Genomic DNA, 23,263 nt, shown 5'->3' on the forward strand with positions numbered 1-23,263 from the left:
GACATCATAGTTTCCGCACCTTTGATTGGTTGAGCTAGTAACAAAATGTGCTATGATTGGTCAACGTCTTAAGATCACAGTCAACAGAAGCCGGCTGTCAACTGAACTGTGCATGGGAACGGTGTTGCAGTAGGGAAGTCGAAACTCTTACTTTACATTGAGATGAAGCGTGAAACAAAACTAGTATTTGCTATGTTCACTTTCAGAAATGATGCAGAATGATTTTATTCGAAGAACAGTGATTTTTACAATCGCTATAAATATAGTTCTGATGATTACAAGTTAACATGCTAGCGTGTAGCTAATAAACTGATATTAAACAGTCTTGGAAACAGCATTTCGTTATTAGTCCCATCATACGGTTCGGTCTTAGAATATGCGTTCGTTAACTAAGATAATGTGTAGCCGCTGGCTGCCCCTAGTTAGGGTCTGTGGTCTTAACATGCCTTCACTGGGGAGGACAAACCTCAGAAATTTCAGCACGTCGCACGGTCGCATGAACGTGATGCCTGCGTGGGTCATTGACAAGTATGGTGACAACGATGTGCTGAGATTCACCAAAAATGCCCCGTTCCCAGTCATCAACTATCCTAATGAGGTTATCGTCAAAGTCCACTCCGCAGCTCTTAATCCTATAGATGTCAGCATGAGGGGTGAGTTAAAGGATGTATTTGTGTCTAGAAACTGACTACCATCAATAAAAACGACCAGTTCTCTTACACACTTTGTAATTAACACATTTTGTCCAGATTGCATTGTGGGAAAGAACACCTGACATACAATCTAAATAGTCCACAAGAAACCTCAAAGTGTTACCTTTCATTTGAGACCAGGATTATGCTTCTACATAAAGGGGTTCATGTGCAGTAAGCATTTGAGTGTCAGTATGCATTTTGGATAACAAAAAGTCCTATGGGGAGTTTCCATAGGCATTTTACAAAACGCATGAGCATACCTTGGCAAATAATGGTCTAAAGCACTCATATTTTCATTCTATATTGATCTACTTTTGCACACAGCCTCACAAGACCTGGTGCTAGGGCTCAGTTGTGTTTCTAAGGGATATCAAGTGACCCAGAGGGCTGAAATGTGGTCAGTTCAGAGATGCTTGTAATCCGGCAGAAAGAAAAAAACTATATTCTAGCCTCTGTAACTCTGTGTGAGTACATCACACAGTTATGTTGACTGTTTCCTACGAAAACTCAGCTTTCTATAGAGGTCCAACATCTGATGGTAGGCCCCAGAAGAGGTGGGAACAATGCCCTTGTAAATAGGCACAGTGCAATTTCAGGCAAAAACTTGAAATTTGTATTGAGAGCTATGTGGTTAAGTCGTTAATAAAACATTTGTTTTAAAACATTTAAATTAAGTCTTTCTGTTAAGAATAAAAAATACAATTAAGTCTGTCTATCTATCTATCTATCTATCTATCTATCTATCTAAAGTGTCTCCCCTCTCTTTTGTATCCCTCATATTGTTCCTGTCATTGATAAGTGACAGTCAAATGGCCGTTACCAGACACCTTAAGTAAAATTTGAGCCACCACCAAATACTAATGGGGTCAAGCTGAGAAAATAATCTATTTTATTAACTTTTTTTTCAAACTGTTAAATTGATTCTCAAAATAGTGTACAGTAAGTATGTATACGGATGCATGCGTGTCCATTGAATGTATGTTTGACCTGTTTTGCTGTGTCCTTTCCTGTGTGATTTGTCAACCTTTTCAGGAGGTTATGGTGCTGCTACTATGGCGATGAAGCGTGACCCCCTGAACATGAGTCAGGCGGGTAGTGAGTTTCCCTTAATCCTGGGTCGGGATGTCTCTGGGGTCATCATGGAGTGTGGCTTGGACGTGGCTTACTTCAAACCAGGAGATGAGGTGGACAGAGACACACACACACACACACACGCACACACACAAACACACACACAAATAGACACACATGTATTGTCACTTTTGTTTAAATGGCACTGTGTGCAGTCAGTAATTCTCATGGAGAGGAAATGAGAGTGTGTTTGAATGAGTGTATGTGTGTCCATGCAATTCATATTTGTAGCTTGTTGACCCTCAGCCTCAATGACCATTTAAAGATAAAAAGATGAATTTTGAATTAGTTGTAAACCCTAGTGAGCATAATGACTCCTTGGAACAAAAACACCTCAAAGAAGTAGTTTGTGTACACGGAGCAAGTGTTGATAAAAAGAGCTGTGTCTTCCCCCAGCGCTTTTATTAACCCACTGGTATACTCAGCATGAACCGGAATATGGCAGCTAGGCAACTGACTGGAGTTACACAGACATACTACATATTTGTTCGCTATAGTGAATGTATGTAGGCCGTTAAAGCTTCTCTTTATAGATTCTGTGGGCTGCCACAAGATTTGTTTCAAGATAAAAGTCGGGTGGAGAGTTTAAACTGAGCTAGTGAGATGGTTTTTCTCCACCAGCTCTTCTCCACCACTCAATGCAGCCCAGCGACACGAGGGATTGATGTGGTTTATGACAGGAAGATAGGTTTGGTTCAGCACCCCTTGCAGACCTGAAACCGTTGCCCCCCCCCCCCCCGGTTCCTCACTTTTCCCTCCCATTGTCTCTGTTCTTTTCATTCTGTCACTTCTTTGTTTTTCCCCCCTTTTTATGTATTATTATTCTATCTCACATTTTCTTTTGCTCTCCCAATCTTTCTTTGTCTCTCTCTTGTGCCCCCCCCTCTCTCTCTTTCTCTGCCGTGCTCTTTCTCTCTCTGTCTCTCTGTCGTTTGAGGCCTGTGTCTGAAGGAAGTCTGTTTTCTGTCAAGGCTTTGTTGGGCTGTTTGACAGGCGCCATGTAGATGTGGAGCACTGTATTGTGTGAGGGGTGGTTGTGTAATGTTTCAAGCATGCAGGGCAGTGACGCTATTGTCTTTCTCTCTCTCTCTCTCTTCCTCTCTCTCTCTTTCTCTCTTTCTCTCCCCTCTCTCTCTCTCTCTCTTTAATACTTCTGTGTCTAACGGAGGCAGACACCTCAGTCACACCTTTAATCAGACCATGCTATAGATCACCCTAATATTAGTTGTTTCATACAACATCTGGTTTATATGGAGAAATAAAAATGACAGCACATGCATACACTCTCTCTTTTTTAACAGTTGGTGTGATACTTGGTTATTTTCTGAGAAGCAGTTTGACACGTTGATTAGTGATAGACTGATAAATTACTGCAATTATGTGCGATAGTTGGTTAGAGGCACTAATTGAAAAAAGTTTGTGCCAGTACTAGTGAAACTGACTTTGTGGAATTTGGGCTTTGTTGGTGTCATTCATGGTGTACTGAAAGATAATTGCTAAGTATATTCAGATGTCATGGAAACAGTGAAGGGATGAATAACCCTAACCCCAACAACAAAATTAATTCAAATAATGCTCAAATGGCAACCATGTTAAGTGTCATGTACAGTAAATTGCACAAAAATTATATACTGGAAGGACATAAAAAACAGAATGCAAATGTGTGTTTCTCTCTCTCTCTGTGTGTGTGTGTGTGTGTGTGTGTGTGTGTGTGTGTGTGTGTGTGTGTGTGTGTGTGTGTGTGTGTGTGTGTCTTAGGTATGGGCCGCCATCCCACCCTGGAAACAGGGCAGTCTCGCCGAGTTGGTGGTGCTCAGTGCCAATGAGGTAAGCTGACATGACTCCTCTCCTTAACACAGGATACACAGTGAAGGCTATAATACACTATAATACAAGCCAGACATGGCTTAGACCTGCAGTGCAGTGCAGACAGTAGCATTGTATTTCAAATGAACAAGCACAACTTGTTTTATATCACAAACATCACATCATATCTGTAATATTGACCTTGCCATGTTTCATTTACATGTTTATTTACATTGGCATTGTGCCCCAAACATATGCTAATTATGCTCAACACATAGATGCAAAAAAAAATTTCTACCATGGACATTATGATGTGGCATCTCATCACAAACTCTTGATACTTCACACTTACGCTTTACACTAATATCCAGATGCTGCTTTGACAAATGCTGCACATACTGTACAGCATAAATGCCAACTCATACTTTGGTATGACTGGTTGACTGGTGAATGTGTTTGAGATGAGACATTGTTTGAGTTGCAAGAGGAGAGGATTCTCCCTTGGGTCCATCGCTCCCATCCTGTACTCCTATTAAATAATCTTTTGGCCCCAGTTTGATTTCACATCAAAACTCAGTGGAGCGTATCTGCTAATGATTCTCTCTTTTGTGACCAAATGCCCAACTCGCCAGCAATTAAGCCCTGAAAACAAAGCTGTGTGTGTGTGTGTGTGTGTGTGTGTGTGTGTGTGTGTGTGTGGTGTGTGTGTGTGTGTGTGTGTGTGTGTGTGTGTGTGTGTGTGTGTGTGACCGATGATGGTGGTTTTTAGCATAAATTGCTTTGTTGTGTCCCAGGGCTGTTTGGACGTGCATGGGTGGGCGTTGCTAATGGACAATGATTCAGACATTGAACGCTGTGCTCGTGTTTCTTTTCAACCCTCTGTTCTCCCTCTCTCCTCTCCTTTTTGTCTCTGGGGTGGGGTCACTGTCCTCTGCTCTAGGTGTCACACAAGCCCGAGTCGCTGAGTCATTCGGAGGCAGCGGCCGTTCCCTACGTGGCCTCTACGGCCTGGTCAGCCGTGGTCAACACAGGAGGGCTCAACAAGGACAACTGTGCCAAAAAACGGCAAGTCCAAAGACGATTATACTTGCCAGTGCATGCACGCACACATAGACACAAATGCATTGACTGACATAATTTGGTGCAGAGGCTCGTATACTGTAGGTGGAATTACCCAGTTTTATCTTTTCATCATCATTCACTGCTGAACTCACCCTGTCTGCCACTCACTCTCCCTCACTATCTCTCTCTCTCTCTCTCTCTTTCTCTCTCTCTCTCTCTCTCTCTCTCTCTGTCAAACCCATACTCACTAACTTACCCAGTTGCTTACATACAAATCCTCTCTTCCATGTTTTGTGTTGTGTAAATGTAACAAAGGTGTTGCATGCATAGTCCCACCCCCACCCAGCCGTGGCCTACTGGTTAGCGCTTCGGACTTGTAACCTGAGGGTTGCGCTTCGGACCTGTAACCTAAGGGTTCGAACCCCGACCAGTATGCACGGCTGAAGTGCCCTTGAGCAAGGCACCTAACCCCTCACTGCTCCCCGAGCACCGCTGTTGCAGGCAGCTCACTGCGCCAGGATTAGTGTGTGCTTTACCTCACTGTGTTTTCACTGTGTGCTGAGTGTATTTCACAAATTCACGGATTGGGATAAATGCAGAGACCAAATTTCCCTCACGGGATCAAAAGAGTATATATACTTATACTTATACTTATACTTATACTTATACTTATACCCCAACACTCACACACACACACACACACACACACACACACAAAAAAAAACACCTCGTCTCATCTCAATCCCAAGTCTCATTTCCTGCACTAGCCCAAACCCTGCAGCTCTGGGGACCGCCGTGTCCCGGTGTCTATTCTGCACTGATTATTCTGGCTGATTTGGCCCCAAAGAGCCGGGGCCAAATGAAGTGATCTTAATGAGAGGCTGGACGTGCTGCCAGCGATCTGGCTCTCTACACACATTTCCCCTGTCACCTCCCTCCCTCGGACAACTGCGCCAGACAGACCAACACATCCCCTACTGTTCAGCACATCCCCTACTGGAGCTTGTGCGTGCGTGCGTGCGTGCGTGCGTGCGTGCGTGTGTGCGTGCGTGCGTGTGTGTGTGTGTGTGTTAAGAGAGAGAGAGTGAGTGTATCCACGTGCGTGCGTGTGTGTGTGTGCGTGCATGCGTGTATGTATTAAATAGGAAGATACGATCTGTTTTCGTGACTTTGTGTAGGCACAGCAAGGAGAAAGGCATTCACACTCTCATCTAATTGTCGCATTTTCACAAGTTCACAGAAGGACACGATTGACATTTTGATGCATTGGCCACATCTCAATAGGGCACTGGCCATTACCTCTGGCTAGTTGAATCTGGGTGCTTCTCCCAATTAGATTTTAATGATTCGGCTCCCCCAATCAACAGACCCCGTCCTCAGAGATTCAATTAGCAGCAGAGCAACTCCGTCAGGTCAAGCATTAGGTCTGCCTCAGTGTGTCCAGTGATGAGCTCTGCTTTAAACACCTTTTTCTTGCATGTGTTTGTTTATTTACATTATTTTTTTTTTTATGTATTTGTATCTCTCTTTATCAACACAGAGTACTAATCCTGGGAGCCTCTGGGGGAGTTGGGACCTTTACCATACAGGTACTAAAGGACACCTTTTGTAAAATAGTGGATGCTGTGTTTTGAAAGAGTTTAAAATAAAGGACTTGCTCTGAAGTTCTTGAAAATGCTTAAACATTGTCTTTAGTTTGTTTTTGCTTTAGTTTGGTCTTGCAGAAAGGGTGGGAGGTTGAGATCTCTATGTACCCTATGTGGGGAGTAGATTACGGTGAATGTATCGTTATTTTAAAGACCACCTTAGTTATGATGCACTTTTTGAAACTATACCAACTTGTTGAGATTGAATGGAAGTCACTCCAAATGTATTGCACCAAATATAATACATCAAATATAACATTTTCTCTGATATTTTCTCTGATATTTTTAAGAAGCAATTTTCAGGAAAATGTATGAATTCAGAAACACAGCACACATGTCATATAAGTACCGGTATTAATAATGTGTTTTTTATGTATGTGTGTGTGTGTGTGTGTGTGTGTGTGTGTGTGTGTGTGTGTGTGTGTGTGTGTGTGTGTGTGTGTGTGTGTGTCTGTCTGTCTGTCTGTCTGTTTATGTGTGTGTCTGTTTATGTGTGTGTGTGTGTGTGTGTGTGTGTGTGTGTGTGTGTGTGTGTGTGTGTGTGTGTGTGTGTGTGTGTGTGTGTAGATGGTGAAATCCTGGGGTGGCCATGTGACGGCCACCTGCTCTGGCAGTGCTGAGGGCCTGGTGAGGGGGCTGGGGGCAGACGCTGTGGTGGACTACACCGCCGCCCCAGTGGAGCAGCAGCTCAAGGACATTGAGAAGTAACACACACACACACACACACACACACACACACACAGAAGAATCGTTTGTTAGCTCTACACTTCAACAAAGGGTGCTTGTCTACATTCATTACCTTTGAAAAAGACCTCAACTAACTAAATTTCTCGCCTCTCTCCCTCTCTCTCCCTCTCTCTGTCTATCTACACCCCCCACCCCCACCCCCCCCCCCCCCAAAACACACACACACAGGTTTGATTTGATTCTGGACAACATTGGGGGGGACACTGAGTCATGGGCCCTGGGGTTCCTCAAGCCGTGGTGTGGAGCCAAATACGTTACCTTGGTAACACCCTTCCTCCAGAACACTGACACGCTGGGCATCGTAGACGGAATGTTTCAGACGACAATCACAGTGGCCTCCAAAGCAGCAAAGGTACTGACAGCCCCACCCCCCACCACCGTCACCACCACCTCACACAGCCCAGCACTTACTCCTCCAGTCATAATGGTGTGTGTGTGTGTGTGAGAGTGAGTGAGTGAGTGAGTGAGTATGTGAAACTGTGTGGTACATGACTTTGACGTGAGGTGAGGTGTGGCGTGCGTCTGGGCATAATGGAAACTAATGGAAATGACATAATTTAGTTGTGGCTTTTGCAGAGAGAGAGAGAGGGGGGGGGTACATGAAAATCAATGCGGTTTCCTCCCAGTGGTGCCACCCCACCTGCCCTATCTCTCTCCTCTTCCACTGCCTGACCACAGACACGAGATGAAGAGATGTTCTCTGTCAGCCATTAACTAAAAAACACACACACACACACACACACACACACACACACACACACACAAGCATCTCTCCTGGTCATCTCTCTGTGCTTCTCGGCCAAGGCCTCCGGTGTGCATTGTTCTCCCTTAAGTGTTATCTCAGTGCTATTTACTGTGCTTTGTCTCTCTTGTCTTTGCTTTTGTTCCTGGTCTGCGTTCCAGGGAATGTCAGCCTTTCAAGGAGCTATTGGCGTTTACACACTTAGCGGCCATTTAGGGAGCTTCCATTAGAGCAGCGGAGTTAAGGCCAGGAGCACATGTTAATGTGTGTGTGGCAAGTAGTAAAGATCTCATTAGGCCTGTTGTTTGTGGATGCAGTGTAAGCGGGTGTAAGTGTGTTGATGTGTTTCGAATGTACATTTCTCTCCCTGTATAAACACAAGGCCGTTTAACGTCCATGGCTATGAGAGAATCAATATTAATGATAATGTTTCTCTTAAGCCTTTCGAGAACTGGTACTATGGAAAATGTGTGATTTTGTTTAAGGGATTACTTGTGGGATATTTTCCATTTAAGCAACTTTATATATGAGAACATTATTTGGAGTTTTTGAAAGGATTCTCTCAGTCTTGAAAACTGGTATAAACCTGATAGTTTGTTGAGTGCCCTAGATAGGTATAAGTATAAGTATATATACTCTTTTGATCCCGTGAGGGAAATTTGGTCTCTGCATTTATCCCAATCCGTGAATTATTGAAACACACTCAGCACACACTAATCCCGGCGCAGTGAGCTGCCTGCAACAACAGCGGCGCTCGGGGAGCAGTGAGGGGTTAGGTGCCTTGCTCAAGGGCACTTCAGCCGTTCCTACTGGTCGGGGTTCGAACCGGCAACCCTCCGGTTCCAAGTCCGAAGCGCTAACCAGTAGGCCACGGCTGCCCTATTGCCTAGGTCACAGGCCATGGACTTCCAAGTTGTCAGCTTTCTACTTTGTTTCGTGACCCATATTCCTATGGCTACCATTCAGCACTGGTAGCGGACTGTGAAGGCATTATCTACCTGTTTATATAAACTTATAGAATGATCAAAAATATTGACCACAGCACAGAGGGTTCCATTGTTTGGTCAATTCCTCTCATGTTGTCTCATGTTCTCCTGTAAAGCACTGCTGGGAATTAGAACAGGTCCATGCTGTCACGTTGCAAATCAGATTAAACACACATCGCTGTGATGCTTTTGGGCTATTAGTGACTGCAACGTCATCTCAGAATGGTTGGCACAGTGCTTCCACAATATCTTAAGGCAGATCATAATTAGGATGCCACAGGTTCTGTTGTTCCTGTGCCACCACCGGTATATACCTCGCACTTTCTCTTTTGTGTGTATGGCTGTGTTTTCGGGGAAATGAAAGTGGGGAGAGGGGGAAGGGAAGCTGAAAGCAGTGGGAGGCTAATGGGGGTAGTCCCCCAGCGTAGCCGCAGAGCCAGGCCCGGGCCTGAAGGTGCAGGAGCACCCTCATGTTCCAGCACGTGGGCGACTAAAATGAGTCACCGTGAGGCTGGGGTTCGCGAAATGATCCGTCGTCTACTGTACATCCCCACAGAGAAGAAGCATATAACGTGCATGTGAGTTGAGGGAGACGTGAGGCCTGTTCTTATTTGCTGTGTTATGACTGGAGATTTGGGTCTTTGTGGGTGTTGTGGGGACAGTTGAGTGCCCAAAAGGAGTGTAAGAGAGATTATTGATATTTGTGTCAAATTGGCATTGCTTTTCCTGTTCTCCTTAAACGCATACACACACACACACACACACACACACACACACACACACACACACACACAGAGAGAATTAACATGTACATGCGATGATTTGGCTAGGAGTACAGCTCTCTCTGCTGGCACAGAGGAAAGAAGAGAAACAATAGCTACAGTAGATGGAACTCCTTTGCAACCCCCCCCCCACACACACACACAAACACACATACACGCATGTCTTTTCGGTTGTGTTACCTATCAGACCACACTTTAACTCTCTCACCTACTCAGTCACTCCCTCCACTGTCCGTGTAGAGAGCCCAGGCTGTGTTTGCAGACATGTATAGTATGTCTACACCCACCACAAATGAAACAAACTTTCTTTCTCTCTCTCTCTCATAGCACTTGTGTAAAGGTGTGCACTATCGCTGGGGTTTCTTTGCACCAAGTGGCCCTACACTGGACGACATCAAGGAAATGGTGGATGCTGGTCAGGTATATTGCCTTTCTCTCTCTCTCTGTATACAGAGTCTCCTAAAGAAATTGGAGTGTCCTCTAACACAAGACAGTTTTTTTTAGCCTTTGGCTGAGATAATAGGAGACAAACTTAGAAGGCTGTACAAAGCAGGCCACACTGTTACCTAACAGCTGTGGTGACATTCGATCAAACTGTGAAAGAAAGAGGGAAACTTTGAAACAAAAAGTCCAGGGGTGATCTGGTTACACATGAACATACAGTATGTGTGTGTGTGTGCTGTGCCGTGCTAGTTGGCTAGTAGGGCATCCTTGTTCAAGTAAATGTGGACAGTATTATGAAGATCAGTTTATATAATTTTGGGTCACCTGTCACCTCAGCCTATAAATTGTGTCAGTATAACAATCTAGTATTAGTGTCGATTTCAACTTGGCTAAAGCCAGTAGCTTTATCTTGTTCATTGAAACTAATATTTTAAACAAAATGGCTTTGATTGTTTTTGCTACAAATCAAGCAAGTTTTTTTTTATTCATGAGTATTATAGTAGCTTTGTGATTTTTGTTAGGCTAAATATAAAAAAAATCCTCATGAATATAGACCACATGTTCGTTTTCTTCCCCTAGGTAGTTTAACATTATTGTGATGGCAGTCCTGCTGTCAGCTGAGTGTCAGACATTAAACATCTGAGTTAAGATTTCACATGACTCACTGTGTCACCTCAACACAAAACCATACCATCAGGGTCCACACACAACCACACTTTACCTTACCGCAGGGCTTCAAGTGTTCAGGCACTGTCTGAGCTGGTACATTTAAGATTTGAAAATAGGCAATTAGACTACAGTATTTACAGTATCCAATGCTTTCTCATAAACGTCTGATAGCTTAAGGCACAGAAATGTTCATTGCTTTAAGCCCTGTTACCGAAATGGTGTAATCTAACCTAACCTAAGCCTAAATATGTGAAATAGAGACAGAAACATGAAGGGAAAACAAAGAAGAGAGAGAGAGGGAGAGAGACGAGGGCCAGAGAGTCCTGCCCTAAAGCCAGTGAAATCCCAGCTGCAGGGGCTAGTAATCCCACACTCATCCCGGCTAATCTGCCGCCTTTGTCTTGCACTCCGCTTCGCCGGGCGAATTCTGCCCGCGTCAGGACATTGCTGCGGGCGCCGGCGGTGACCTCACGCCCGACGGCCCGTCCGTGGAAATGTTGCCGTGGCGATGGGGGGCGCAGATAACGGGAGGCGCGCGAGGCGGTGGAAATGTGATCGTGAGTCACGACATCACTCACTGCCAGTGCCACTCCTGCTGTCGGGGTCCCAGCGGTGGTGACGGGGCCCGGTCACCCAGGCATGGAGCCACAGGGGGGTGTGGGGTTGGCTACCATGGAGGGAGCAGCACGCCTCTCAATCCCAACTCAACAAAACTGGCCTTACAGCTAATTTAGGTGAACAGAGAGTTAGAGTTCTCGGCTTATTCCATCTCAATTGAAGGTGGTATTCAACACCTCAGTCAGTGTGTGTGTGTGTGTGTGTGTGCGTGTGCGTGTGTGTGTGTGTAAGAGAACAAGAAAAAAACGACTTGGGAGGAACATCTGTTTGCTTTGCCTGAGTAGCCTCAGAACCACATCCTGTCTCATGTCATCTCCTTACACTACCTACCTTTCTCTCACAACTGCTATTCTGTCTCTTTGTTCATTTCCCCTCCCTCCCTCCCTCCCTCCCTCTCTATCACTCTCTCTCAGGTGAAGCCAGTGGTGGAGGAAACCTTCTCCTTCTCTCAGGTTCCTCAGGCCTTCCTGAAGGTGGAGGCCGGGCACGCCCGTGGCAAGACCGTCGTGAACGTCATCCAAGAGGACGGGGATGCCCAGTGACCATGGTGATGATGGCCCCAATGGACGCCCTTTCCACAAGGAAATGGGCGTACTCCTGTAGGGCGGGTTCACACTGGTGTGTGGAGGTGTCAGCAGTCATTTCCTGTGTGTGTGTGTGTGTGTGTGTTGGAACTTGTCAAATGTGTTTGTCACAGTGTGGTGCATGAGTATGTGTGGAATGCACTGGCATCACAGAGGACAATAAAAGACAGTTTAATCCTTTGGAATGTAACAGTATCAGTATTTTCTAGAAAAGTCCAACATTTACAAGAACAAAACCAGTTGCAGAGCAAAAACAAAAAAGAGAGAAACATCTGTATATCCATTACGAATATCCAACCATGGCAGCATCTTACAGCGAGTTTTTGTGTCTATTGCTTGTGTGTGTGGGATTACAGACACGTGGGTTTGAGATTCAACAAGCAAATATGCTTAGAAAGTCATGGAAAATCATACATTTACAGACATTTGTGCTTAAAATAGAATAATGTAATGTCAAACTTTTAGTAAACACCTACATGGCTTCCATCAGAAGCCATATTCAGCATGTGCACAAGTGTGTGTGTGTGTGTGTGTGTGTGTGTATGTATGTGTGTATATGTGTGTGTGTTTGTGTGTGTGTGTGTGTGTAGTGAAGTGAAGTGTAGTATAATATACAAAGCCACATGAAGGTCAGATGATTCATGCAATAGCAAAAAAACGGCTTGGTTAGTCATAACCTGACTATTATGGAAGCACAAAAGTTTTATTGGTCCGTAATGTGCACATAGAGCGTCTTAAGGCTAAACATTTTCAAGACGTGGGTCCACACTCCCTGTGTCTGGTCGACATTCAAACTGGGTTTCTAGTGATGTTTAAAGTAGGCTTGAGAACACATGAGTGGTTCCGGAATGTTCTTCAAAAAAGTGCCAGATAAATTAGTGCACAGGGGAAGGTCAGGGGAACTTGATTGCTAGCGAGCTTGGTTACACAAACACCAGCCCTTTGAAGTCCAACGCTTTTCACTGAGCTGCTGTGTGGTGCTAGCGTTGACGTCCACAGAGGCCTCAAGAAGTAGCCGATGTTGAAGAGGTCCTCTCCTTGGCTCTTGAGAGTTCATGAGAGGCCTCTTGCGGAGATCTATGAGGACACAGGGCTCTGCGATGTCCGTCATTAGTGTGGTGGTGGCCAGGCAGGATCTCCATTTCAAATCTTTTTATTGAGGAATCATCCGTATTCATACATTTTTCAAAACATTCTCAAGTTTGAATAAGGTTATAGGATCTCCACCATCCATCTCTGGCTGGCCTTCCTCTCGTCCAACGTGTTGACGACCACCTGGTTCCTGTCGTACTGCTGGCCGCCTGGGAGCAGGACACAGATGGACATCAGAGCAGATTACACACAGAGAAGAACAACCAAACACACACAAACCAAAAAAGAGGGGGAAAAAAAACACGTTCCTGTACATCAGCATATTTTGCACGCACATTTAAACATAGTTGAATGGAACATGTGCCGTCAATGTGCAGACATAATGCTATTGTGAGGCCTCCTGGTGGTGGCAAAGGCAGAAGACACTAACCAAACTCACTCATTACACTTTTAAGCAGTCACTGAGAGGGAGCACTTATATCGTACCAAAGGGCTGATAAGTTTTACTAACTCACACATGTACATACTGTATATATGGTAATATATCAACATGTGTGGTAATATAAAAAAAAAGTCCAGGAGCTTTCAGTGGCAGTTTTGAAAATAACTGAACTTCACTTCTCTAACTATCCACTAGATGGCAGTAACATTTTAGGTTATCAGCTAGGAGTTGGAGTAAATACTTTGTTGGGCATTCGGCTGCCGTTTGAATAATTTAAAAATGGAGGACAACTAACAGAACAATATTTACATAAGTTATCCTAATCACAACTGTACATGTATCCCTTTAACTTTTAATGGGATCAAAGCCTTACAGCTTACAGATTATTTCATCATTGTTTAGAACATAAAACAGGATTTCTATTTTTTTTCCCTTTCAATTAATCGATAGATAGATAGATAGATAGATAGATAGATACTTTATTGGCGTGTAAGTGAGGATTTGCTGATGTGAAGAATCAGTCTGTGTCCCAGTATGTTATGCTACCTTAATAGACCAGGATCCCTCCGCTATTGTTGTGGACTAAACCACAAGATATTTAAAACATAAAATACAATGACACTAGACATTTGATGTTACAAATGTATATCAAAGTTGTTAACTTCTAATGTGCTGATCAGAGGGGAGATGGGAGAGTTTGTGCGTGGGTCTGTGTGTTGGGCGCAGGATTTGTCTGAAGGGAAAGTGGCAGAGAATTCATCTGAAGAGCCTGGGACAGGCCTCTACAGGTCTTCTGGGGAGAGTGTGTGTGTGTGTGTGTGTGTGTGTGTGTGTGAGAGTGAGGGAAGAGGACGTCCATCATCACTTTCCCCCCACTCCCAAACCAGGTGTGTGTGGCAACCGCAGACATGGTGCTTTTGTTCAGGACAGTTCTATACACACCCAACCCCACCCCCCACACACACCCAGTTCCCTCACCATGACAGGAAGTGAGTTATACCCTCAGCGAGCTATTCTCCTGCCTGCAGGCTATGTTTACTCATTAAAGACAAACACTCACGCCCTTCTCTCTTCCCTCTCTGTTCAGCTGTAAAAAATGAAAGTGCCTCTTCAGCGTCTCATGTGTCTCGTTTCTCAGTAAAATTGTGAGCAAATAGAAAATGTAAACAAATTCACGATAACTGCCTGGGAAGAAGAATCCCTGGAATGTGCAGGAAAAGAAGGCAACACAATCTTTTTATGCATTTTTTAAGTCGGTTTGACATAACTGATGTGTAAAAGTACTTTTTGATGAAAAGAATGTAAAGCCCTTTTTGATGTAAGGAATGACTGCCTGCTTTGCAGAACTGTTGAGGGTTATGATGCCCTTTGAAACCTTTGTGCGTAGAACTTCTAGCTAGTTCTGGAACTCTCTACTGAGAGTTAGAATAGAGCATAAGAGAGAGTCCTGACCTTTGATCTCTAGCACCAGCTCAGGATTGATGTGTGTGTGTATGTGTCCGTCCGGTGTGATGTCCCACAGCTGATTCTCCTTCCCCGCCTCGGCCGAGACGGTCAGCCGGCAGCCGGCCATCACCACGGTGCCTGATGTCTCCAGGCAACAGTCCTCCACCAGCTGGGAGAGAGGAATAGAGGAATGGCCTTTTACTGGGACAGGCTGTTTGGGGCTTTGTGACGTGCATGTACAGGAGGTGAGATGGGACAGCTGTAATGCTGGTCTAGCACTTACATGTTACACACACACCCACATACACACACACACACACACACACACACACACTTGTAAAGACACATCTGAGCTGCAAGACTGTATTGAGCATGGGAAGAAGACTCTATTTGAGTTATCCATGCACACTACAGTGCAGTCAGTGCAACTATGCAGAGTAGTGAGCAGTTACTCACACACACACACACACACACACACACACACACACACACACACACACACCTTGCAGCGCAGCAGGCCGTTGCAGTAGAGCCAGCTCTGCTCGGGCCCCCCGCTCTCCTCCAGGGCCTGCACTCGCAGCAGCTTGATGTCGTCCAGCGGTCCACTCAGCGACATCACAAAGCCTGACTCCTCATTGCGCAGACGCACATACACCGGTTTCTACACACACACACACACACACACACACACACACACACACACACACACACACACGAACACAGACACACACACACACAGAAACACACACACACACACACGAACACAGACACACACACACACAGAAACACACACACGAACACACACACACACACACACACGAACACACACACGAACACAGACACACACACACACAGAAACACACACATTCAGATTTGGTGATCTGCCATACTGATCTAGCAGTGATATAATATTTCAGTGCTAATAATGTGCTCCTAGTGTTGATAGTTCATGTTTGTTCAGAACAATAACAGAGCACAATGTTCTTCTTCTTCTAGGCCAACGGAGCCAACTGGCAAACGGTCGGCATAAACTGTGGTGGCCTTCCTTTTCCTGGACCAGATGGTTCTACTCTTGTGTCAGGAAGGACGGGTCATTAGAGAGGCTGGTATTTTACCAGGGCAGGGCTCTGTACCTGCATCAGAGGACGCAGGGATCCGATTCGTTGCCAGCCACTGAACTGCAGCCAATCAGATACATTGCCGGGATGGAGGAGGACCTGCCGCCCTCTGTAATTGCTCCGCTCATACAATACCCAGCTGTGTTACACACACGCACATACACACACATACACATACACACACACATACACACACACACACACACACACACACACACACACACACACACACACACACACACACACACACACGCACACACACACACACACACACACACGCACACGCACATACACACACACACACACACACACACACACACACACACACACACACACACACACACACATAGAATCATGAATTTCAAGCAATGGAACCACGAAAGTACACAGAGTTGCTAACCAGAAAACACATGCAAAATGTACACTTTAGTGCAAGGAAGGACTATAAACATATAGAACCAAATCAAACAGGTGTCTGAGTGTGCTCTCTGCATGTGTAGAAGAATGGCATCACACTGATCTGCATCATTTGTCTCTGGAAGTGTGTGTGTGTGTGTGTGTGTGTGTGTGTGTGTGTGTGTGTGTGTGTGTGTGTGTGTGTGTGTGTGTGTGTGTGTGTGTGTGTGTGTGTGCATGGTTGTGTGTGTGTGTGTGTGTGTCCACATACATGCCGCCGCTGACCAGTGTTGAGCGTGTGCGGCCATCAATGCCTGCCAGTGACAGGTTCACTACGTTGTCTGTCAACACTGTCCTCCTGCCTCTGAGGTCAGGCTTGAAGAAGAGCGTGATGGAGGGAAGAGATAACTCCTGAGAGAGAAATAGAGAAAGAGGGAGAGAGAGGGGGATGCATGGATGCATTTGAGCAGGTTTGTTTCACACACAGAATAATTTACCTTTAGCAAGCCACCCCCCTCCTAGTTACTGTTGCTACATCTGTCAAACATTGCTACCCAGGAAGTAGCCAGGAGTTGCCACGTGATGAAAAAAACAGACTGTGGACAAGTTTCCATAGAAGATAAGCAACACATTGAGGAACACATCTTTAAAATCACCCCACAAAGGGATTGGAGTGTTAATAATTATTTTGCCTTGGTGAGAGTGCTCAGAGCTTTTTCTCTCTCTCTATCTCTCTCTCTCTCTCTCTCTCTCTCTCTCTCTCACACACACACACACACACACACACACACACACACACACACACACACACACACACACAGACACAGACACACACACACACACACACACACACACACACACACACACACAGACACACACACAGGCACGGCATACTCACGTGTGCTATGGTGTGAATGGAGCAGATGCCAGATTGTGTGTCCTCGCAGCCCATGGCTTCCAGAGTTGAATACTCCCCTTCCTCAAGCACATACATCAGGTCTGTAAACTGAGGCCCTGCAAATGCCACCCAGCTGAACACACACACACACACACACACACACACACACACACACACAACAAACAAATGCATATGTGAGCACAGACAATACACCTACAAGTCCTGTTACAAATCTTGGTCACATAAAATCATGTGATTTTATGCTTTTATTGATTTTATTTGATTTTATGATTTTAATGATTTAAGGATATCTTGAATCCCAAAATAAAGCAATAGTCTTAATGAATCATTTTTAGTCAATGTTTAATCAACCATTTCAATCATTTTAATCATTAGCTTTGTGGCTCTGCTCTCACCTTCCAGACAGAACCTTGCACGAGCTTAGGCGGAACCCATCAGGAAGGCTGGCTGTGCTGTCCTCCAGAAGCAGCGGTTCTCCTTGGAACCCAGGCTCGGGGAACAGCAGTGCCTGTGCGGAGAACATGTTCTGGTTGAGTGAAGGACACTACAGCAACTATACATCCCTATTCAAGCGCAGAAGGGGGTCACTTGCGCTTCAGCCTGGTTGGTGCCTAACGACTAACGTAACGTGACTAACGTTTCGACGCCCATGCGTCTTCTTCAGAGTCAAACGTTTGACTCTGAAGAAGACGCATGGGCGTCGAAACGTTAGTCAGTTTGCACAAATAAAAACACGTTAAAGCATTGAGTGCTCCGGTCCTGCTCCTTGGCTCCTGTTAGACCTTGGATCTCCCTTTTTGGATCCATATTCAAGCCTTTATTACTCACTACCTTGGGTGGCTTTACATTATCAAACTATTCCATGAATTATGGACTATGAACTGTCCCATGCTACAGCACATCAGAAATAAGAATTCAGACCATTTATAAATGTATTATATGAATTGTTTCTGTTAGTGCCTATTATAATGATAACATACATCTACTGTACATACACACTTACCTTAAACTTGCTCAAAGTATCCACATTGTCCTGGGAAAGTTGGGGGGAAAACAGGGTGAGAATCAGTGGACATTAGAATCAACCACAGTGAGTGCTATTACTTAAGCCTTGTCATTTAAGTATAAGTATAAGTAAGTATAAGTATAAAGTATAAGTATAAGTATAAATACTCTTTTGATCCCGTGAGGGAAATTTGGTCTCTGCATTTAACCCAATCCGTGAATTAGTAAAACACACTCAGCACACAGTGAACACACAGTGAGGTGAAGCACACACTAATCCCGGCGCAGTGAGCTGCCTGCAACAACAGCGGCGCTCGGGGAGCAGTGAGGGGTTAGGTGCCTTGCTCAAACACCACTGACACTGTTGTCCAGTCAGTTCATGTGGTTGCTCCTTACCAGCATCACGGGCAAGACGGAGGCCGCCGCGGGTGTCCTGCTGCCCCAGTCCTCAGGGGTGCAGTAGAGGCCCTTCTCCAGCACGTACAGCTCACCACAGAAGCCCTCCTTCTCAAACACCACCCAGCTGTAAGAGGGGACACTCACTCATCAACGACACACAGACACTCCTACAGATGTGTGTATTCTACACATCCAGGGCTCAAAGCAATGAACATTTCTGTGCCTGAAGCTATCAAGACATTTATGAGAACGTCATATATACTATAGTCTAATTGCCTATTTTCAAATCTTAAATGCACTAGCTCATCCTTGAATTCAGGCACAGTGCTTGAACACTTTAAGCCCTGCATATGTAGTTAATCCAAAGCCAATTTTCGACACAATCAGAAGACATTCACTAAGCCACTAAAACCCCCACAGTATACAATTAACAGTAGTGATGACAGCAGGTCATAGCTACTGCTCTATGTCATGACTACCATCTCTCACCCGTATCACACACACACACACTTTTCCCAAAAGAAAACCATCTGCCAGGCAGCTTATGATGCAAGCAAGACCCATGATATTGTGCAACTAAATGTGATATGCCAGAAAGACCGCACACTGCCTCAGCACCCCGTCCTGACTTGTTCACTTGCAAATCAGTGTGGACAGGCCATCCTACTGATCTCAGATCAGCTGTTAGAGGCAAAGCAGATGAGTGTGCAGTGACCATAGAGACAGGAATGGGGCAGAGGAAGACTGCAGGGAAAGGCTGGAGCAGGTGATATCATATGGAGTTATATTACCACAGAAACGGTGGACAACGTGAGATCATTCGGAGACTGGTGTTTGTAAGCAGGGTTGGATTAGAGTGCCAGGATTAAGGTAACAGAGATGTCCTGTTGTATCTCTGTGCGTGTGTGTGTGTGTGTGTCTAAGTGTGTTGTTCTCAGTCAATAGACACACCCACCAACAGTCTGGCAGAAAAATGCTTAGAGAAACATGACACCAGTGCATAGATACTCTGTGAACATACAGGTGCAGTATGGATAATGGCATGTGTGTGTGTGTGTGTGTGTGTGTGTGTGTGTGTGTGTGTGTGTGTGTGTGTGTGTGCATGCTATGTACTTACATGCCAGACAGCACATCCATAGACCTTGTCCTTGAGCCATATCCAGTACTTTCCATATTCGGCACAGGAACAAACAGGTCTATGTTCACACCTCTGTCCCCGAAATCCACCTCACTGAACATCTTCAGATGGGGTGACGTCAGATCCTGTGGACAGGGGAAGAGCGAGAGAGACAGAGAGAGAGAGAGAGACAGATGAGAAATGGAGATGGAGAGAATAGTATATGTCACTTCAGAGACTTGGAGGTTATGCGCATGTGCTTTCACAGATGGTGTTGTTGTGTATACACTATGTACTGTGTAAAAGTGTGTGTGTGTGTGTGTGTGTGTGTGTGTGTGTGCGTGTGTGTGTATATGTGTGCGTGTGTGTATGTATGTGTGTGTGTGTGTGTGTGTGTGTGTGTGTGTGTATGTGTGTGTGTGTGTGTGTGTGTGTGTGTGTGTGTGTACACACCGACTGCACAGGTCGTAGAGACATCAGTGTGTCCCCTAAGCCTCCCCAGGCTGAACAGTCTGCATACTCCCCTTCCTCCAGAAGATACTGTGGACCCTCAAAACCAGGCTCTCCATAACCCACCCACCTGTAGGGTCAAACAACATTATCAGGACATTATCAGGATATTATCAGCATTTTTCCTGATGTAGCCTTTTGTGTAAGATGTGTATGTATATTTTTGCACATAATGTTATATATGTTTGTTCATATATAAAATGTGTTTCAGGATGAGATATTTAAAGAACTATATTCACTTTAGTTATATAGTTATAGCTATAAAGTTATTATATAGTTTATATTATATAGTTATTTTGTATTACATAGTAGCCTATATTTATTAGGTGTTTATTGTATGTCAAGCAAAGCATACAGAGCAGATGACTCACAATCCCCCAACTATCTTGATGGAGCCCACAGTGCTCAGTGTCTTCTTCCTGCCAGCTGGGCTGTTGAGGCATCCTTCTCTCTCCTCCTCTCCCTCTTTCTCCTCCTCCTTCTTCTCCTCCTCTCCCTCCCCCTCTCCGAAGTCCCAAACGTCGGAGTCCAGCAGCATGCACTCTCCCTGGAACTGGGGCTTCTCGTAGACCAAGGCCTGAGGTGAACACATTCCAGGGGGTCAGAAGATGGAATGCTGACAGGGCCAGCTGGTGTTTATCTTTTGCTTTCACCGGAATGTTCTACAACAGCGCCGGAGTGGTGGGTTTTTAGGAGGAAGCGCGCAGTCTGACTCCCTCAGAGAAAAATACCTACAGAACTCTCTCAGGATCCTCCACAGCTGAGGCAAGCTGTGACAGCAGCAGACTGTATCTGATCTCTTGCAAGTCTAACAGTTAAACATGGCTATGTTAAAGAGGCTGATCCTGGTGAAAGATCGTTTAAATGTGAACTCAACAGCCAATCAACTGCATTCCTTCCATCACTGCTTCTTCAGGGCTGATAGCATGGAATACTGTACGTTTCAATCCGAATCAATGCAGAAATGCACAATGCACATGTAGAACAAGCAACTACTGTAGTGTATTGTGAGTGAGTGAGACAAAAACGTTTAATGGATCATAATGGAGGACTACACCTTTAAGGCCCTTAGTCTACACAATACCCAACCAATGCTGGGAACCTGATAGTCTCACAATATTCACTTCAACTTCATTTGATTTCTTTAGCGCTCATGACTAGGTCTCTTCACAGAAACGTTGGCATAAACCTATCCCTGTGGTCACTTCAGCAGACAAAACTCTGCTGTGTAAGAAACTTTGGGCAACTGTGATCACTGGACCAAAGCTGAGGCACAATACAGCATTGTGAGTCCTGGACTGGACTCGGTAAGAGGCTGTGTAAGCTGAGAGGAGACTGGGCCTGCAGACAAGCAGCACTTTCAGCAGTGCCCAATTCGGCAGCGCTCTTAGTCCCAGCTGAGACACACAAGACACACTCACACACACACACACTCTCAGAAATGATACACACACACACACACACACACACACACACACACACACACACACACACACACACTCTCTTGGAAAATATACACACACACAAACATGCATACACACAAACACACACACACACACACACACATAGACACACACGTATACACAAGAACAACACACACACCCCTACTCAGAAAACACACACACACAAACCCGCAAAAATACACACACACATACACAAACACACGCAGACACACACACACACACAAGCACACACACATCAGTGAGCTGAGTGGGCCTAGTGCCACACCTTCACCCTGCCCAAGAGAGAGAAAGAGAGAGAGAGCAAGAGAGAGCACACAGTGAGCTAACTGCCCTGCACTAAAGGGCCTCTGTGTCTCAGCAAAGGTCCAGTGCCCTTTTGTTACTGACTCCACTATTGTTCTCAACGATTCTCCAGCCTGACAAAAGCTTTTGCATTCATCTAAAAGAGCAGAGACGACAAGATGGACATCACAGCATCGGATTTCAGCTTTGCTGGCAAGAAATACATTTAACATTTAACCCAAAATGCCAAAAGCCAAATTAAAGTTATGCTTGGAGTAACATTGGATTGTCTCTGGCCATACTCACAATGTTGTATGTATAACTGTTAAACCCTGCAATGATCTGTGATGCTGGGTAAATTGTCTCGCTGTCATTATAAGAAACCGTATCACTAATTTCCACATCAACACAGTGAAAGAATTATCAACTTTATCATCAGCCATTCTCCAGAGCTTGCAGAGGTATTAAACTACTGTGATGAATGATACAAATATAATGTGTGTTGTATTACCTTGACGTCATATGGATTTTCCACTTTAATCCCACCCTGAGGAAGAAATAATACATACTCATCATACAAATATTCAATATCTAGTTTACATTCACACCTTTGTGTTTGAAAGGTTACTTACAGTACATATTATTCAATGTGTTGTGTAAATATTATTCTTATATTTAATTAGTCTAGCCCAACCGAGTGTGAGATCATGTTAGGTTGGAGTGTGAGAATGTGTTAGGTTGGAGTGTGAGAATGTGTTACGTAGGAGTGTGAGATTGTGTTAGGTAGGAGTGTGAGATCGTGTTAGGTTGGAGTGTGAGAATGTGTTAGGTAGGAGTGTGAGATTGTGTTAGGTAGGAGTGTGTTAGGTAGGAGTGTGAGATTGTGTTAGGTAGGAGTGCAAGATTGTGTTAGGTAGGAGTGTGTTAGGTAGGAGTGTGAGATTGTGTTAGGTAGGAGTGTGAGATTGTGTTAGGTAGGAGTGCAAGATTGTGTTAGGTAGGAGTGTGTTAGGTAGGAGTGTGAGATTGTGTTAGGTAGGAGTGTGTTAGGTAGGAGTGTGAGATTGTGTTAGGTAGGAGTGTGAGATTGTGTTAGGTAGGAGTGTGTTAGGTAGGAGTGTGAGATTGTGTTAGGTAGGAGTGTGAGATTGTGTTAGGTAGG

The 23,263-nt window shown here is 44.9% G+C and overlaps 2 protein-coding genes across 4 annotated transcripts in view; one reads left to right on the forward strand and one right to left on the reverse strand.

Annotated features, from left to right (window-relative positions):
• Positions 1 to 97: 97 nt before the first annotated feature.
• rtn4ip1 (reticulon 4 interacting protein 1) lies at positions 98 to 12,092 on the forward strand. Its single transcript, XM_076300760.1, has 9 exons — positions 98 to 653; positions 1,728 to 1,879; positions 3,585 to 3,653; positions 4,573 to 4,697; positions 6,235 to 6,283; positions 6,908 to 7,044; positions 7,256 to 7,439; positions 9,925 to 10,017; positions 11,742 to 12,092. Exons 1-9 carry the CDS (start codon positions 377 to 379, stop codon positions 11,868 to 11,870), a joined length of 1,215 nt encoding a protein of 404 aa, XP_076156875.1. The 5' UTR covers positions 98 to 376; the 3' UTR covers positions 11,871 to 12,092.
• crybg1a (crystallin beta-gamma domain containing 1a) overlaps positions 12,068 to 23,263 on the reverse strand; it is a 51,764-nt gene continuing 40,568 nt past the window's right edge. For all 3 annotated transcript variants that reach the window (XM_076300758.1, XM_076300757.1, XM_076300759.1), the window contains 13 exons: positions 22,613 to 22,648; positions 20,728 to 20,933; positions 20,300 to 20,426; positions 19,847 to 19,992; positions 18,727 to 18,853; positions 18,329 to 18,358; positions 17,721 to 17,833; positions 17,305 to 17,437; positions 16,678 to 16,817; positions 16,026 to 16,149; positions 15,395 to 15,553; positions 14,899 to 15,061; positions 12,068 to 13,213 (listed from right to left, as the gene is read on the reverse strand). In XM_076300758.1, the coding sequence (XP_076156873.1) occupies positions 13,125 to 13,213; positions 14,899 to 15,061; positions 15,395 to 15,553; positions 16,026 to 16,149; positions 16,678 to 16,817; positions 17,305 to 17,437; positions 17,721 to 17,833; positions 18,329 to 18,358; positions 18,727 to 18,853; positions 19,847 to 19,992; positions 20,300 to 20,426; positions 20,728 to 20,933; positions 22,613 to 22,648 (1,593 nt within the window). In that variant the 3' untranslated portion in view covers positions 12,068 to 13,124. The remainder of the gene's footprint in view (positions 13,214 to 14,898; positions 15,062 to 15,394; positions 15,554 to 16,025; positions 16,150 to 16,677; positions 16,818 to 17,304; positions 17,438 to 17,720; positions 17,834 to 18,328; positions 18,359 to 18,726; positions 18,854 to 19,846; positions 19,993 to 20,299; positions 20,427 to 20,727; positions 20,934 to 22,612; positions 22,649 to 23,263) is intronic.

Source organism: Alosa pseudoharengus, unplaced genomic scaffold (assembly GCF_046254945.1).
Source record: "Alosa pseudoharengus isolate Yale_2024_CS ecotype anadromous, Long Island Sound unplaced genomic scaffold, YU_APseudo_1.1 YU_APseudo_1.1_scf_22, whole genome shotgun sequence".
Taxonomy (NCBI): Eukaryota; Metazoa; Chordata; class Actinopteri; order Clupeiformes; family Clupeidae; genus Alosa; species Alosa pseudoharengus.